We start from the raw sequence: 16,983 nt of genomic DNA on the forward strand, positions 1-16,983 counted from the left end.
GCCAGAGCCCCACTCTCCCTTGCCTCAATTTTTGCAAATTGCAGTTGTGTCAAGTTATAATCCGTTTTTCATGCACAGGCACCTTTTCTGTTTTAAGCCTTTGAATGCAGCCACCTACTTTCTGTGGAGGAGCCTTCACCTCCAGTTAGTGGGGCCGAAACAGGGAAAGCACAAGACAGTTGGAGATTGTCATGGCTTGGTCTTCACCCTCCCCTAGGTCTCTCCTCTCTGCGCTTGCAGTGAGGAATAACCACCCTCTCTGGACCCTAACACGGAGCCCGTGGCAGCAACCCAGGCAGCTCCTGAAGGAGGACGTTCTGTCCAAGCGTTGAAGATGCTCTTTCTCTACCATGTCTTTTGAGTTGAAGACCCTGTGACATCACTCTCCTGATTCAACCATCACACACAGATCTGCTTAGCACAGGCAGACCCCCATCACCACCGAGCACCGCTTTGTCTGCCTCTGGGTGTCATGTGACCTAGACGAGGAGGGGCACACCGAAACTCCCTGCACAGAGACCCTGGTATAGCAGGCCTGTGCGTATAGCCCATTTGGCCTTCCCCTCTGTTTGCGATAGTCAGCTTCCAGGGCTCAAGGGCCCCACTGTTCAGGGCTCAGCATTGACTGGGTGGGAAGTCCGCTCTCTGCCCTCTCTGTCCCAGGTAAGACTTGTGGAGCGGCCGTGTGGAGCCCAGACAAAGTGGTTGGGGCTGCTGACTAGGGGTGACAGGCTGCCCAAAGGGAAAGGAAGCCACATGCAGGAAGAGAGTGAGGGACCCTCCTTCAGGCGGACAGGAGGGTAGGCTCTGGCTGGCTGGAGCTTCCTCCAACCTCCCTCCTTGTGAGCAAAGTCAGCATCTCTGTGAACACAGGCTCCAGACTTAGTGGGTAGCTGAGGCGAGAGCCAGCACTGGAGCAAAGTGGGTGGCCCCAAGACCACGGAAGAGCTGATGGCCAGGGAACTTGGAGGGTTGAAGAAGTTCACTGTGGCCCCGGCAGCTGTGCTAAGTCGCTTCAGTCGTGTCTGACTCTGTGCGACCCCATGGACTATAGCCCGCCAGGCTCCTCTGTGCACGGGACTCTCCAGGCAAGAATACTGGGGTGGGTTGCCATGTCCTCCTCCAGGGGATCTTCCTGACCCAGGGATTGAACCCCAACTCTTAAGCTCCTGCATGGCAGGCAGATTCTTTACCACTAGTGCCCCCTGAGAAGCCTTGGGATGGTGGTGGGGTGTTCTTTTATAGAATGCCCTTGGCTGCACCTGGGGCAGAGGTGGGCGAGGACAGTCAAAGCAGAGAGCTCTGTGTCAAGGATCCGCCTGCCTTCAGAGAAAGCATGACCTGGGAGAGAAGACACCTGGAGGCTGTCCCCAGCCCTGCACAGAGGGCAGGGGGATAGGAGACCCAACCTCCATCTGCTGGGAAGTTTGTTCAGTTAAAAATGCAATGTCTGACTAACTCCTGCCTTGCCTGGTTGATATTCCCACCGCCCAGAAGGCAGAAGATGTTTTCATGAAACACCAGAGCGAATTCTGATCCATGAAGACAAGCAGGACGGCCAAGTGGAAGGAGAGGTCCTCAGGAGGAGCACCATGTCCCTTAGATGCCTCAGAAAGGGGTCCCAGGTGACGGTCAAACACACTCTGGTCAGATGGATCCCACCCTTTCCACTCTGGGTGACCTGGCTCTACTTTCCTGGGTCAGCATAGTGAACATATAATAGTATTTACTTCTTGGGGCTGTTGAGGGGATTAAGGGAGACACGGTGTGCAAAGTCCAGGGCCTGGCAGTCAGGAAGCTTACTGTCTCTGAGCAATGACAGTTAGTTCACGAGCAAGGAGAGAAGCTGGAGGAGTGTCAGGAATGCAACAGATTTTCAGGAAACAAAGTTCTGAGTTTCAGAAAGAAATCAACCTGGAAGGTGAAATTACATTAGAGGGTAGGGAAGTGTTCAAATATGTCATTCTGACTGTGCTGTTTAGACAACAAATTGTGGGCAGGAAGTGGTGAAACTGAAAGGAGGAGCAGAGAAAGGCTGACTCAGGGATAGAAGGTGACTGACTATGGAGGAGGCCCCAGTGTTCAGGTGGTCCCTCACCCGGGGTGCTGCTCAGAAAGGCAAAACTAGCCCTAATGGGACTTCCCTGACATGGGACTCCCCTGGTGGTCCAGGGGCTAAACTCCAAGCTCCCAATGCAGGGGGCCCAGGTTCACTCCCTGGTCAGGGAACTAGATTCCACATACTGCAACTAAGAGTTCAGGGGCTGCAATTATAGAGTCCTGTGTATCACAGCTAAGACCCAGCACAGCCAAGTAAATAAATATTAAAAAAAAAACTAGCCCAGAATCCCCCAGCCCAGTAAGGGCAACCCTCAAAGAGAAAGCAGGCAGTGCAGGGGTGGCTCTGAGAGACATTTTCAAGTAACTTATCAAAAGAGTGCTAGATCCTCAAGTCCCGGCCTTTGCATGCATCTTTCCAACTGCAAATTCAGACCAATCATACCTTGAGCACTAGTCACACAGTCAAGGAAAAGCCACACTTCAGGTGTAAACTCCAAGCAACTACAGACATGTGACATTCTCTGCAATTTTGGAGTTAAAAGCTTGAGTCAAAGCAGTTGCCGGTCAAGTACAGACCAGCACCAGGCAGTAACTACATGGGGTCTAGAAAAGGCATCAGTGGAAACAGATCATCAGGGCAAGACCTTTCTCTTCACCACACTTAGATCCTTTAAGGGCCTCTCTGATAGCTCAGTTGGTAAAGAATCTGCCTGCAATGCAGGAGACCCCAGTTCAATTCCTGGGTCAGGAAGACCTGCTGGAGAAAGGATAGGCTACCCACTCCAGTATTCTTGAGCTTCCCTTGTAGCTCAGATGGTAAAGAATCCGCCTGAAATGTGGGAGACCTGAGTGCGATCCCTGGGTTGGGAAGATCCCCTGGAGAAGGGAAAGGCTACCCACTCCAGTATTCTGGCCTAGAGAATTCCATAGACTTTATACTCCATGGGGTCGCAAAGAGTCAGACGCGACTGAGTGACTTTCACTTCACTTCACTTCAGATCCTTTAAGGTGGGGCAAAAATTTGGAACCCAGTGCAGGAATCCCAGCGCTTTCCCTGAAGAAAGGGTGTGTGTTTCCTCAGAGAAGTGGTGAATCATGAAGTTGATCATCTTTCTCTTCTTGCTTTGGCTGCCAGGAAGCTCAGAGTTAAATGCACACCTCACCTTTAGTAATTATGTGAGACCATGTGATTTGTAATTCGTGTTCTAAATTCCCCCTAGTCTTTTCTCTCACCTTGATTTTTATTTAAAAAGTTTCCTACTTTAATATATGTAAATTTGGAAGTCATTTCAGATTTACTCATGTAGAGAACAAAGAGGATGGTCATATAGGAGCACTGCCTGTGTATAATGAAAAAGTTTCTGGTCTTTTCTTTTGCAAGCAGGGGGAAGTGAGGTTGACTAAGTCAGGGTGAGGTGATGAGGGTCAACAATGAGGAGAAGGAAGGTGAGGTGTTTTCCTTTAAGTAGTGGAAATGAATTTGCCAGCATATAAAAGGGAGCTGCCTTGGGGCGGAAGGTAACCCCACCTCGTCTAGAGGAACTGGGCTCCTCCAGGGCTTTCCATAGAGGCTGGAGGCAGCAGCAGAGTTGACCTGGGTCTGAGTCACCTGTCAGAAGCAGAAGGAACACTGCCTTTTCTTCTCAACTCAAGAAGGTTCACTGGACTGAAAGCAAATGAGAATAGTGTTTTTATAGGACTAGCCTGGAATCTGCTCTAGTGCCTATTTTTAAAAAGTAAATCACCCACAAATGTCAGCATTTTATTAACAAATTACTCGTGGCCCCACCAAGTGGACCATGGATTAGTGGACACAGGCCAATCTGCGAGATGGAGGCCGGCAGAGCAAATGGAACACTGTCCTCAGCCCTGGGCCATTCAAGACGGCCGTGGGGACCTGGAGTCGAGTGTCGCTGGCACGTTCTCCACATCTGCGATGACCCCTGGATAGCAAGTTGGAATGCAGACCGCCTGACAGAAGCAGGGTCCAGTCATTCTTGACAGGCTGCCGTGAGGGGCGTCGTCGTAGACAGATGCGACTGAAGAGACAGTACAGGCTCCTGTGTTCAGTCATGAATACACCAGTCACAGGGGCCTGTCACCAGATGGGCTGGATGCCAAGTCTCCGCTGTGAAGGGGCTGCTGCTGCTGCTAAGTCGCTTCAGTCGTGTCCGACTCTGCACGACCCCATAGACGGCAGCCCACCAGGCTCCCCCATCCCCGGGATTCTCCAGGCAAGAACACTGGAGTGGGTTGCCATTTCCTTCTCCAATGCATGAAAGTGAAAAGTGAAAGTCAAGTCAGTCGCTCAGTCGTGTCCGACTCTTGGCGACCCCATGGACTGCAGCCCACCAGGCTCCTCCATCCATGGGATTTGCCAGGCAAGAGTCCTGGAGTGGGGCGCCATCGCCTTCTCCTGCGAAGGGGCTACCACAGAGCAAAGCTCTCGGGTCTCATAAGGAGAAGTTGAGAGGAAAACAGTTCGGCCTGAGGAAAAATTTGGTCTAAAAAAGACATTCCACCTTATTTTCCAAAAACTGGAATATTGATGTAGCATAGAAGAGGAATGCAGGAGCCGATTATACAGAGTGAAGTAAGCCAGAAAGAAAAACACCAATACAGTATACTAACGCATATACATGGAATTTAGAAAGATGGCAATGGTAACCCTGTATGCGAGACAGCAAAAGAGACACAGATGTATTGAACAGTCTTTTGGACTTGTGGGAGAGGGCGAGGGTGAGATGATTTGGGAGAATGGCATTGAAACATGTATGTTATCACATGTGAAATGAATCGCCAGTCCAGGCTCGATGCATGATACAGGGTGCTCAGGGCTGGCGCACTGGGATGACCCAGAGGGATGGGATGGGGAGGGAGGTGGGAGGGGGGTTCAGGATGGGGAACACATGTACACCCATGGTGGATTCAAGTCAATGTGTGGCAAAACCAATACAATATTGTAAAGTAAAATAAATAAGTTAATTAATTTAAAAAAAAAAAGAAGAGGAGTGCATTCTTGTGTACCTTTTCAAGTATGTTGCTTAAATTTCAGAATAGTTTTACTCTCTGCTTTAAATATCTAGTTAATATTTTAGCCAATTATTAATATTTTAATTCTGTTCATTTAAAAATTTTATCATTAAATGTCACACATATAGATAAAAGTCCATAAAACATAATTGTACTGCTTAGTGAATTATTATAAACATATAGACACGACCCAGTCGAGAACCAGGACACTGTCAGCCCTCAGGCGCCCCCAAATGCCTTTCCCAACATAGAACCCTCGTTACCCAAAGGGACAGGGCAACCCTGCTTCTGCTGTAATCATATCCTTTCTTGCCTTTATAATTTTCCTCCTGAGTAGACATCTGTACGCACTGCAGTTTAGTTTTGCTTCTTGGTTTTAGAATATTTTGTAATTGGAATCACATCGGACATGTCTGTGTCTGGCGTTTTTGCACTTAACAGTATAGCTGGGAGGTTTGTGTGGGTCACATGTTCACGTGTGGTTGCAGTATGCTCGTTTTCATCACTGTTTTGTGAGGCTGGTAACAGCAAAAAGTTGGAAACAATCTGAATGTCCAGATATAGGGAACTGGCCAAATAAAGTATGAGTTTACAAAACAGAAAGTACTGCATAATCCTATCTCTGCTGAAAAGGAAAACCAAGAGTTAGAGAGTGAAAGAGAAAGAATGAAGGGAAATCCATCCATATGAATGTCTACAGAGAAAGGTCTGGAAAAATATGCCACGTCTGACCTAGGCGGAGTGAGTGGGCACAAGGCTCTCTGTAGTTTCTTCGCATATTTTTGGACTGACCTAATTTTCTGGTTTTCCTAAATGAGCAGTATTGCTTTTGTAAAAGGAAAAGAAAAAAGGAATTTAAATAATGAAAAACTCATCAAGCAATAATAAGCAACAATCAAAAAAAAAAAAGGCTGTGGAATTTTGGTGAGGTTTAAGGGAGGGTTTTCCTTCCTAGTTTATTTTAACGCCAATGTCTCCTCTACTTGTTTGATGATTTTTGTGAATTTTTTTCATAAAGCGATAGAATCAATGAATGTTTCCGACCACAGTTAACATGTTAGTGAGTTCTGCAAATACCTTACACACTGTTTAGCTAATGAAGACCTCTTTGTTGAACATTTCAGCTATTCAAATTCATTTTCACCCACTTTGTCTTGCCTTGCTCTATTTATAATAGATGCAAACAACCTAAATTCACTTTAGCCAAATCTCTGTTTGTCCAAACTGCTCCAGTGGACTGAACTAAATATTCTAAAGGCAGGCAGTCTTCAATGCTAACCTCAGTTCAATCATTTACTGTGAGAGCAACACAGCAGATTAACTTTTCCCTATTTCAACTTCCCCATCTGTTAAAGGGGGGTAAAACCTACACTGTAGGGGTTTTGTGACACTTAGAAAGAAATGTCCACATCAGCACCCACGAGTCACCTCAGGCCAGTCTCTCAGTCTCAGCACTGTTGATGAAGGGAGTGTTGGGGGGTCGGGTTGCGGGGGTGGGGGGCGGTCATGTACACTGGAGGATGCCATTAGCAACCTCCCCACCCCTCAGAGCTGTAACAACCAAAATTGCATCCAGAAGTTGCCAACTGCGCCCTGAGGGCAAAACTGCTGCCTTGTATAGACTTGTCCCCCTCGCACAGCCGTCACTGAGGTTCCCCAAGTCCTGTTGGTTCCTCCTCTGTGTTATCTTGGGAATCGGCCCCTTTCCCCACTGAGCCTGCTTAGCCTCGTCAGCCAATGCCTGAGCGGCACAAAAATCCCACAAAAATCCCAGACAGCCTCCCTCCACCCCGACTTGTTCCCTGGGCTCCATCTGTGGGTAGTGGCCCAGGAGAGCACGAATGTGTGCTTTTGTTGTTGATTGTTCCATCTAGAGCAAGTAACCAGTGTTTTAGGGCTCTCTTACGTCCCTGGGCCAAAAGCCAGTGTCTCCTGTAAGACAGAGATACGTCCCTTCCCCATCCTTTGTACCTGCCCACACCCACGGATGCCAATATGTTCGAGTGTCCTGAACGGGAGGTAGGGGGAGGCCTGTAGGTGAGTGAGAAAAGATGAGGACAGATCTGGCCAGACAGGGGGTGGACAGCAGTCAGTCCTGGAGAGAAGAGACACCCACAGTCCACTCAGCTGCCTCATCCCAAAGAAGTGACAAGACATCACAGGGAGTGGCTAGCCTGGCGCCCCTAGGATGGCGGGACCCGAGACCCGGGCCTCTTGTACAAGCGTGCATGGCACAGACATCACCACGGCCATGTGGCCTGAACGGACCAGTGAACAGAGATGCGAGCATCTATGACTTGCAGCCCCTCTCCCTGCAAGGCTTCAGTGCTGCCGAAGATTCTGGGACCTTTCCCCAATCCAGAGCAGGAAATGTCCCCAAAATGACTGAGAGTGACTGTCTTAAGAGCCCAGTTGAATGGGGACTCAGAGTAAGACATAATTAGCTTTAATATTGGGGGAAAATATCTTTAAGTGGCATTTCCCACATATCTCTGAGTTTGCAGAGAGGTAAGCATCTATCTACAATTCGGGAGACCCGGGTTCAATCCCTGGGTTGGGAAGATCCCCTGGAGAAGGAAATGGCAATCCACTCCAGTACTATTGCCTGGAAAATCCCATGAACAGAGGAGCCTGGTAGGCTACAGTCCATGGGGTCACAAAGAGTCGGACACGACTGAGCGACTTCACTTTCACTTTCAAGATGCATTACAAACGCAGATGTCAACATGTCACTTCCCTGCCTTCCCCTTACCTGAGGATGAAGCCCCCTGACTGCACACAGTGGAGGAAGCAGGTGCTTATTCTCCACACTTGCTCCCAGGACAGACATCACTCATCAATTGTGCCATCTTGCTGGCTGTGTCTGAACACAGTCCCAGCATCTTTCGCAGTGCCTCCGAGGAGGCAGCTATGTGGATCTGAGTTGGTACTCGAGATGAAACCTAGTGTTTACTTTAGGACCCACCGCCACCACCTTCCTCCTCTTCAGACTGTGAATCCCTGGAGGGCAGGGCTCACTTCACACCCTTCCCAGGGCTGCAAGATGCTCTAATTGGAGCTCAGAGAGACAGGGCAGGGCAAGGCTGGCCCCAGGCAAGTCCCACAAGAAGCAGGTGGAGAATTCACCCCTATCCAGGCTTAGGCAAGGCTGGCCCACAAAATCTGAGCAGTCAGAACTCAAGAACCAATTTATGAGCCCACAGTGAGAAGCAACAGCCAGGTGGAGTGGGTGGTCATAGTGGCCTGAGCAAGGTTTGTCCTTCTTGCGACCAAGCCGGGGAAGCCGCATGTATTACCCGGGGTTGCTTGGTAGCAGTAGATTCTGGCCGGGACAGTGACTGATGGGACCGAAACGTGTGGTGGCATAGCTCTGACAGCTGCCTCAGTGTCTCCTCGGGGACTGAGGACCAGGTGGGTAGGCCAGGTCACCTCTCTGAGGCATTGAGGCTGGCCACTCCCTCAGCATTGCCGTAAGAGAAGGATGTGTGGCCTTTGGTCTCTAGCTCCAACTGCCCTCCTGATGGACACCTTATGTCCTCAAGGTAAACTAATGGCCACAGATGGGCACCTAAGCACACCTGGGAGCTTAACTCGCCTTGTGATGACTGCCGTCCGATTTGATTGTTTATCTTTCTTATTTGTTGCCAAGGGCCACCCACACCTGGCACTGAGTAGGTGATTACTAATTGGTTGCTTCTGGCTTTGTTTTTCATAGGCTTCTGGACTAGCAGTTCTGAAACTACTCTCTGGGTACTTGCTGCTGCTGCTGCTGCTAAGTCACTTCAGTCGTGTCCGACTCTGTGCGACCCCATAGATGGCAGCCCATCAGGCTCCCCTCCCTGGGATTCTCCAGGCAAGAACACTGGAGAAGGTTGCCATTTCCTTCTCCAATGCATGAAAGTGAAAAGTGAAAGTGAAGTCGCTCAGTCGTGCCCGACTCTTAGCGACCCCATGGACTGCAGCCCACCAGGCTCCTCCGTCCATGGGATTTTCCAGGCAAGAGTACTGGAGTGGGGTGCCATGGCCTTCTCTGCTCTGGGTACTTAGGATTGAGCAAATAAGTAACCTGGAGTCAGGTTTCTCACTGGAGAAAGAAGTTGCAAATATGGAAAGGAGGGAGATTAGAATAAACTCTATGGTGCTGGGTTGGAATTGGAGGTTCAGTATGAACTCAAATTTTAAATATATATAGAAAGTATACATATATATATACACACACACGTATATATATTTTGAGAGATACATACAGAAGCATACATAGATGTACTATTTTTTTCTTAGTTCTGACTCCTGAGAGCATCTAAGAGTATTGACACCCTCGTAGTAACAAGCATACCCAACACCCAGCTCCTGGTTTCAATACCAGACTCCACCTAAAGGAACCAGGGCTCTTGGAGAAATGGCCAGTTTCAGGGGTGGTTCAGGGAAGGTACAAAATGAACCCGGAACATCTTGTGACAGAAAATGAAGAAGGGCTCAGATGATGGTAGGGACATGTCCCAGAAAGACAAAAACCAGTCTGAAGAGTTTCCCAAGGCCAAATTTAAAACAATGTGAGCATCAGAATGATAGTAACAGAGTATAGCTCACCAAATAAAACAATAGTCTGTGAGTCTAAAATTATTTAAATAAACAATAAACAAACAGGAGAGAAACACTCTTCTTCAGAGTTGAGTGCCAGCTAATAAATGTAGAAGGGTAGAATTAGAAAATCACCATTGGCAGGCCAGGACCATCGAGGGGTCTAATAGGTGACTGATGAGAAAGGCTATCTGTGTAGTCTCAGAACATCAGCCTGGAAGGCACTCATTAATTATACAGGGAAGTGACTTCCCTGTGCTCCAAAGGCCAAGATTCTGCACTCTCAATGCAGGGGACCTGGCTTTGATCCCTGGTCAGGGAACTAGATCCACGTGCTGCAACTAGAAATATGCAGGGCACAACTGAAGACTCTTGTGTGCTGTAAATAAGACCCAGAGCAGACAAGGAAGTAAGTAATAAAGAAGATCAATATTTTTTTTAATTATACAGGGAAAATACATGCAGTTTACAGGGGGAGATCTGTCACCATTTTGACCAGCTAATTCAAGTTAACATCACCAATAATGGAATAGGTGTCCCACAGCACCTAATACGATCCACTGAGAAGGATACAATATCACTTTAGGGTATTCTTACCAAAAATGCATAACCTGAATCTAATCCTGAGAAAATATCAGAGTCACAAATGTAGGTTCACATTCTGCAAAATAGCTGACCAGGCTCTTCATGAATGTCAAGATCATGAAAGGCAAAGACCGAGGACTGGTGCAAATTAGAGAGACGGAAGAGGCACGACCACTAAATGCAGCGTGTGGCTGGCTTGGGTCCTGGCCCAGAGAACAATGGTTTTCTTTCACTATAAGGGTCATTATTGGGCCTTCCCTGGTGGTCCAGTAGTTAAGATTCTGTGCTTCCAATGCAGGGGGTGCAGGTTCGATCCCTGGTCAGGGAACTAATTTAATTTTTAAAAAAGCATGAAGAATTACCTAGCAAAGTTGGTAGAATCAGTAGGCATTTAGTATACGGTGCTTGCATGCACACTCAGTTGTGTCCAGCTCTTTTGCAACCCCACTGCAACGGACTGTAGCAGGCCAGGCTCCTTTGTCCATGGGATTTCCCCAGGCAAGATACAATACTGGAGTTGCCATTTCCCTCTTCAGGGGATCTTCCCGACCCAGGGGTGGAACCCACATCTCCTGCGACTCGTGCATTGGCGGGAGGATTCTTTTACCCCAGAGCCACCTGGGTCATTATTAAAAAGGGTGTCTGGTGGGGATCATGAGCTGCCCCTTAACTAGAGGCATCAGAAAGTTCTAGGACAGGAGTTTTCACACATTTGTGTGCGTAAGAATCGCCTGGAGATTTTGTTCCGTGCAAGCTCTGCTGCATGTCTGGGTGGGGCTCAGATCCTCTAACAGCTCCCAGGTGATGCTCACAATGCCTTTCTGCTGGCCCAGGGCCCCCCTTTGGGTCGCAATGAGGTGGATACAGCTGGGATTAAGGCCAGGGCTTCTTGAGCCTGGCTGCACTTCAGGACCACCAGGAAGAAGCGGATGTTATTGATCCTGCCAGTGATTCTGACGGGCAGCCAGGATTAGACCTTCACAGCCTCAGCTATATCTGTCTTCTCCTGTCCACTGTCTCAAGTTCAGACCGGAAGTCTGAATACTGCCATGGCTGCCAAGCTGCATCTGTTGCTGCTCCTCTACTCTGTCCTTTTCCCAGAAGCCAGGTGAATCTCGCTGCTCCTTCACAGTTCAAACGCTTTCATACAAGTTAGGTGCAACTCCCCACCCAGAGATCAAGCCCTCTGAGATGTGCGGCCGAACGCACTGTACCCGGATGCTCACCCGGATGCCAGGAAGCAGCGTCCCCGTCCTGCAACCCCGGCTCCCTTCACACACACAGCACCTCTTGTCTCAGTCCAGTCTCCAGGTAAGAGGAACCAGCTCTCAGTACCTTCCTCCAGGAGGCCTGTTCTGTGATGTCAGTCTGGCTGGGCCCACCCGGGTGCTCGCTTCCCCCAGGAGAGAGAGCTGGCTGAGAGCCTGGTGACTCAGACTCACTCATTGCAGGGCACAAAGGGTCTCTGTGGCGGGGACACAGGTCATCCTGCTCCTGTTCATACAAGCAGAGCTCTGCAGCCCGTGTCCGTGGGGAACAACTTGGGTGTTGCCCTGAGATTCTGGCCTGGCACCCAGCTCCCCATTCATCTGTTCCCCTCCTACCCACTCTTTCCCTTCCCTCCTCCAGCCCAGCAGGTGGCTAGGATCTGAGGGACCTAGAGGAAAATAAGTCACAGGGAGGTGCCACCTAGGTTGTCCCCTCCAGGGAGGGTTTGGCCTAGGAGAGAAGATGTATTTGTCAGGCGTTGAAAACCAAATTTGAGATGGGGGATGGGGGACCTGAATGCCAGGAGACCACCTCCTTCTCCCCTTCCCCTTGGCTCCAAGGCAAGGGCCAGGGCTGGGCCGCCACTTTCCTGGTCCTCACATTGCTGAGGAAGAACTTCCTCTCGATCCAGCACCCGCTGCTGCCCCATGTGTCCTGCGGCTGATGTAGCCGATCCCTGTTAGGATGCTGGGGAACCCAGGGAAGGGGCTTCATAATCAAGGGGATTAGGGACCAGGGGTGCCGCACTTTCCAGGAGAATCACAGCTGGAATCTGAGGGAGGAGCTTAGAATAAAGCTCATCCCCACCTCTGACTCCCACTCAGGCTGTTCACCTCTCCCTCATGAATGTCCAGATGGAAACTCCCAGGAAAGGCTCATTCTACCCTCATGTAGAGAGAAGACCCTTCCCACCTCCCATCAAGTTTCTTGAAGCTTTGCACCCTTAGTCTCCCTTTGGGCCAGGGAGTTTTCAGAGTCTCAGTCCCGCTGAGTTCTAGAGAGAGGGGCAGGAACCTGGATGCAAATATGAGGTAGATCCCCTAAGAGAAATGTACCCCATTCCTGGATCTGGTATGTCATCTCCCCCCCACCCCGCCTCCACTGTCCTGCAGAATGCCCTTGGGCTGCCCCAGGCAGGGTAACACTTGGTCCCCAATCACGCCTTCTGCCTGCAAGTCCTGGCTCCCAGGTGGCTGTAAGAACATATTTTCCAGGCAGAGACTTTATCAGTTCTTTACAATAACCATAATTTTCCAATCCCCAGTCAAGCCCACAACTTGAGGGTCACTCTTGGGTATAAGAGGCAAGTTGGATACTAAAATATTGCAGTTTGTAATGATTAGAGGAATCAGGATTAGATTAGACATGACAAGAACTATGGAGGAAATAAGTCAAGCTATTTGAAATCGAGGTTGTCTTGGAAAATCCAAGCTATATTGTCTCTGTACATGTATTCTCTTCTGTTTTCTAGCGAGACCCTCTGAAAATACTTGCGCCTTCCTTCTCTTCACCACTCATTCCTTGCTTTCCCCAGCCTCTCACATCCATTGCATTCATCCCCAATCAACACATTACATGGTTTTTCCATGAGTCATCCTTTATTGCTGTTTGAAGTCATGAATTATTGGCGCGAGACGCAGTGGGTTTCAAAGCAAATGACAGAAGGAGACACAGTTTGCAGGTGGGAAGACCCAACAGTGAAGAATCTCAGAGCAGCCATCACCCTGGCCTTGAGGGTTGGGTCTTACTTGTAAGGACCAGGACCTAGCCCAGTCGAGTCAGACTACCTGGCCCACAGGTGACCGAGCCACATCTCCAGGGAGCTGAAGGGGTCCCCCAGTCCTCTCTCAAAGACCATCACTGTAGCCTTCCTGGAACCTTCTTCTGGCCTCCAAGTCTTTGCCACCAACAGCAGTGTGACAACCACAAGGACCCTGCCCCTCTGAGACAGCCAACCTACTCTCCTCACCTGTTCCTTTTCCAATGGAAGCTTCCCCTAAGCAGGGCAGATAAAGGCCCCTGCAGAGGGAGGAGCAGGGAGGGGAGCAGGAAAGGGAGGGGAGCAGGTGGGAAGTTGGTTTCAGAGGGTTGGCCAAGTCCAGTGACCCCCTGAGGAGACGTGCCTGTCCCCTCCACCACGGTGGGTCCTCCCACCAATATCTGAGGGATGAGGCAAAGGGGGCTTCTCAACAAGAGAGCTGCTGCCCCCCCTCCTCTGAGGAGGGCTCCTCCTCTATGAGCTCCAGGTCGAACTCGTCTTCCAGGGACCCTCCCACCGGCAGAAGGCGGAACTTCTTCCCTTTAAGTGTGCACGTGCGGTGCTCGAAGTCCAGGACGGCGTTGTGATCCTGGAGCACGTCGGTCCCAATGATGGCTTCCTCTGCACTCGCATTGGCCACTAGGAAGGCTGCCTTCAGCTTCAGCTTGCCCAGGGACACCACTGTATCCCAGACGCCCAAGATCTTCATTTCGGCCCCGTTGGCCACTTTCACCACATTCTCAAAGGGCCGCAGCGTATCCAAGTCGCCATCGGTGACCTCCTCCCACAAGCTCGGGTGGACCACGGAGACCTGGGCCCCGGAGTCCACCAGGAACCTCACGGGCACTTTGCCAATTTTCCCTTTAAGGTAGTAGCCCTTACCCATGCTGTTGGCAAAGACGATCTCCTTGGGCAGGTGGCTGTGGGCAGCCTCAGGCCCCCCGAAGGTCTTCAGGAGGGTCTCTTTCACAGCCCTGTAGTTTCCCTGGTCCTCCGGACTGAGACCATTGAAGGCCCCCAGGGCGTCTCCCCTGAGGGACTCTTTCAGGAACCTCAGCTTGGTGATGTGGTCCCAGTGGTTGAGGTGGTTGATGACCTCAAAGCGATGCAGCCAGAGGTGCGGGGCCGCACTGGTTCCATCGAAAGGCTCTGGGACGAAGGCACGCTCCCGGCTCCTGACTCCGCTCCCGGCCATCCCTCTGCTCCCTTCTGGAACGGCAGCAACAACCCACGGCAGGTAGAGAAAGCCACAGAGCAGTGTCAGCGCAATCACGCTGGAGAGCAAGGCTTCTCTAAGCAGACTGTTGCTGGGTGCCCGCTGTTGGCAGGCTGGAGGGACCAGGCGAAGGCTGTCTGACGGACTGCTGGGTGCAGAGCTGTGGCCTGCTCACTCTGCAGAGCCTTTTTGATACCCAGCCTGGGCCCCCAGGGCTCCCCATTCGCCTTTGTTCTGGGAGCTCCGCCCCTGCTCCTCCCACTCCCCTCCCTCCAGCATCCTGCTCGACGGGCAGGATCAGTGCCCCGCCCTTCTGCATCCATCAACACAACAGGCCACGGGGAGCCCACGTTGCAAGGAAGGCCAGCCTGGGTCAGAGGGGGCCTCCTCAGGTACCCTCCCCAGCCTGTGTCCCAGAATAACAGATGAGGACAGGACGACGTTACGACATCCAGGTGTTTGTCACCAGCTAAAGGAAGGTGGAGTCAGGGACCAGAGGCAGGGACCAGGGACCATCAGTTTCTCAACTGGGGAGGCCCCTTTGCCCTCAGCCTCGAGTGACCCCCTTTGAGTGGTTAAGGGGAAGGAGCTTACATTTACTGTGTTTCTGCTCTGATTGAAGTGAGGGGCTGGGTGTTTCTCATGAGCTCTGAACCAAGTACAGAATCCCATAAGATTCTCTGGAGAGATGGAGGAGAGTCCCCAGAATCAAGAATGCCCATAAATAGTTTCTTTAAATGAGGGAACACATGGACACATTTTCCATGAATGCAATTGCTACAGGAGTTTTCCCTGGTTGATCACACCTAATTCAGAGTCATTCTGCCTTCTGGGAGTGAGTGCCAGAATCTGGAGTCAGGCTCCAACTCTAGCTCTGGGCAGGCCTCCTCCTCGGCTTCTCCCGTCTCACCTTCCAGAAATCTTTATAAGAGTTTGTTCCCCAAGTTCTTCAGACCACCTCTTCATCTGGGCATTTGTGGAAAGAGCAGCAAGAGAATTCTACTCCTTTTTATTCCAAGAAGGGGAAGCATCCACTGTGTTGGCAAAGCCAGCAGTGAGAGTCTGGATGGCTTTAGATGGAGGAGGTTGGCTGTGGGACCTCCTGTGGGGTTTGGGGGTGGGAGAGTGGAGAGCCATCCCAGGGCACCCCATGGATACCCAGAAGACAGATCTGGGAGTTCATGGCTGGAGTCTGACTTGGGCTTGTGCAGGGTGACTGGGGCTATTGGGGGGCCCACATTGATGACCCTGTTTAAATGTCACCCCTCCACAGAGCCCTCTATTCTGGCCTCACCAGTGTGCCCACTCCCAGGTGACAACCATGGCAGTGTGCTATGTGGTTCATTCATAAGTCTGTGTCCTGCCCATGTACGACTGCCTCCAGGCCTGGTAGAAACTGACTCTGGGGCAAGTAGGCGCTCTTTACTGGGCTCCAAGCCTGCTGAGTGCTGTCACCAAACAGGAGAGATGAAGACAGGAGAGGAGCACACCTGTGGCTCTGGGCTGTTTTTCCTGGCCCAGAGCCTGTCTCTCACCAACTCCCTGTCCCACTCATCACCCAGTGCCTGGTTGAATTCCAGAGGACCCCGGCCCCAGTCCTGCCCCTGGTTGGTCCCAGGGCCTCTGACTATGCCAGAAGACCCTTAGCCCCTGTGGCTGTGTCAGCCCCTGGCACCGGACACAGTGAGCCAGCACAGAGGCAGCTGGGTCAACACCTCTCATCACAGCTGCCTGGCTGAGGTGGGGCCATCATGCCATTCCAGAAACCCAGAGGAGGGGGAAGTGGAGTCACTGGGCAGGTGGGTCTCCTAGAGGATTGCACAATGCAGAACCTGCACCCAGAGAAATGGCCCTGCACCCACAAGACCAGGAAGCCCCTTCTGCAAGTGGATGTTTGTAGATAGACTCCAGGTCCCTGGAATGGGCATTGTTCTGTGGCCCAGGTACTGACCTTAGTGGCTTTGTGGCTCCCTGGTATTCATCACCTTGAACCCTTGGTCCCCTGGAAGTGGGAATGAGTTAGGAGGCTGGCATGTGACCGAGGGAAGTAAGAAGTAAGGTGGCTTCTCAACTGGCAACTAGGACTGCTGGATGCCCCCACTGTGGCCTTTCAGACCATCATGGCGGACAGTGAGGTTAGGTCTCCCTGTTGCTGTTGTCTGGAAATAGGAGGTCCCTGGGACCTGGGTCATGGTCCTCACTTGACTGGGTTTGGTGTTCACTTTGGCCAAGTCATTCAACATCTATCCCCCCAGTGAGTGTCAGGACAACCTGTAGGACAGACCAGCCGCCGTACTCCACCATTCTGAAAAACAAGGAGCTTGAATGGCTAAATGGCTTGTCTCAGGCCCAAGCTGCCCAGTGCATGTAAGGGCATTTTGCAAATAAAGGCAGGGAAGCAGGTGTGTTGAGCTCAGAGAGGCATCCGGCTAGGTCCTGGGGCTTTGCTGTTGATGGCCTCTGAAGGGGGCAGTGATCT

At 50.9% G+C, this 16,983-nt stretch overlaps 1 protein-coding gene across 1 annotated transcript; it reads right to left on the reverse strand.

The window, feature by feature from the left end:
- Positions 1-13,107: 13,107 nt before the first annotated feature.
- Positions 13,108-14,737, reverse strand: ASPRV1 (aspartic peptidase retroviral like 1). Its single transcript, XM_040224112.1, has one exon. It carries the CDS (start codon positions 14,481-14,483, stop codon positions 13,716-13,718), a length of 768 nt encoding a protein of 255 aa, XP_040080046.1. The 5' UTR covers positions 14,484-14,737; the 3' UTR covers positions 13,108-13,715.
- Between the last annotated feature and the right edge of the window lie 2,246 nt (positions 14,738-16,983).

The sequence above is a fragment of the Oryx dammah genome, unplaced genomic scaffold (assembly GCF_014754425.2).
Source record: "Oryx dammah isolate SB20612 unplaced genomic scaffold, SCBI_Odam_1.1 HiC_scaffold_25, whole genome shotgun sequence".
NCBI classification, from domain to species: domain Eukaryota; kingdom Metazoa; phylum Chordata; class Mammalia; order Artiodactyla; family Bovidae; genus Oryx; species Oryx dammah.

Coding starts and splice junctions, on each gene's coding strand:
- ASPRV1 (XM_040224112.1), bottom strand. CDS start 14,483: ATGGCCGGGAGCGGAGTCAGGAGCCGGGAGCGTGCCTTCGTCCCAGAG.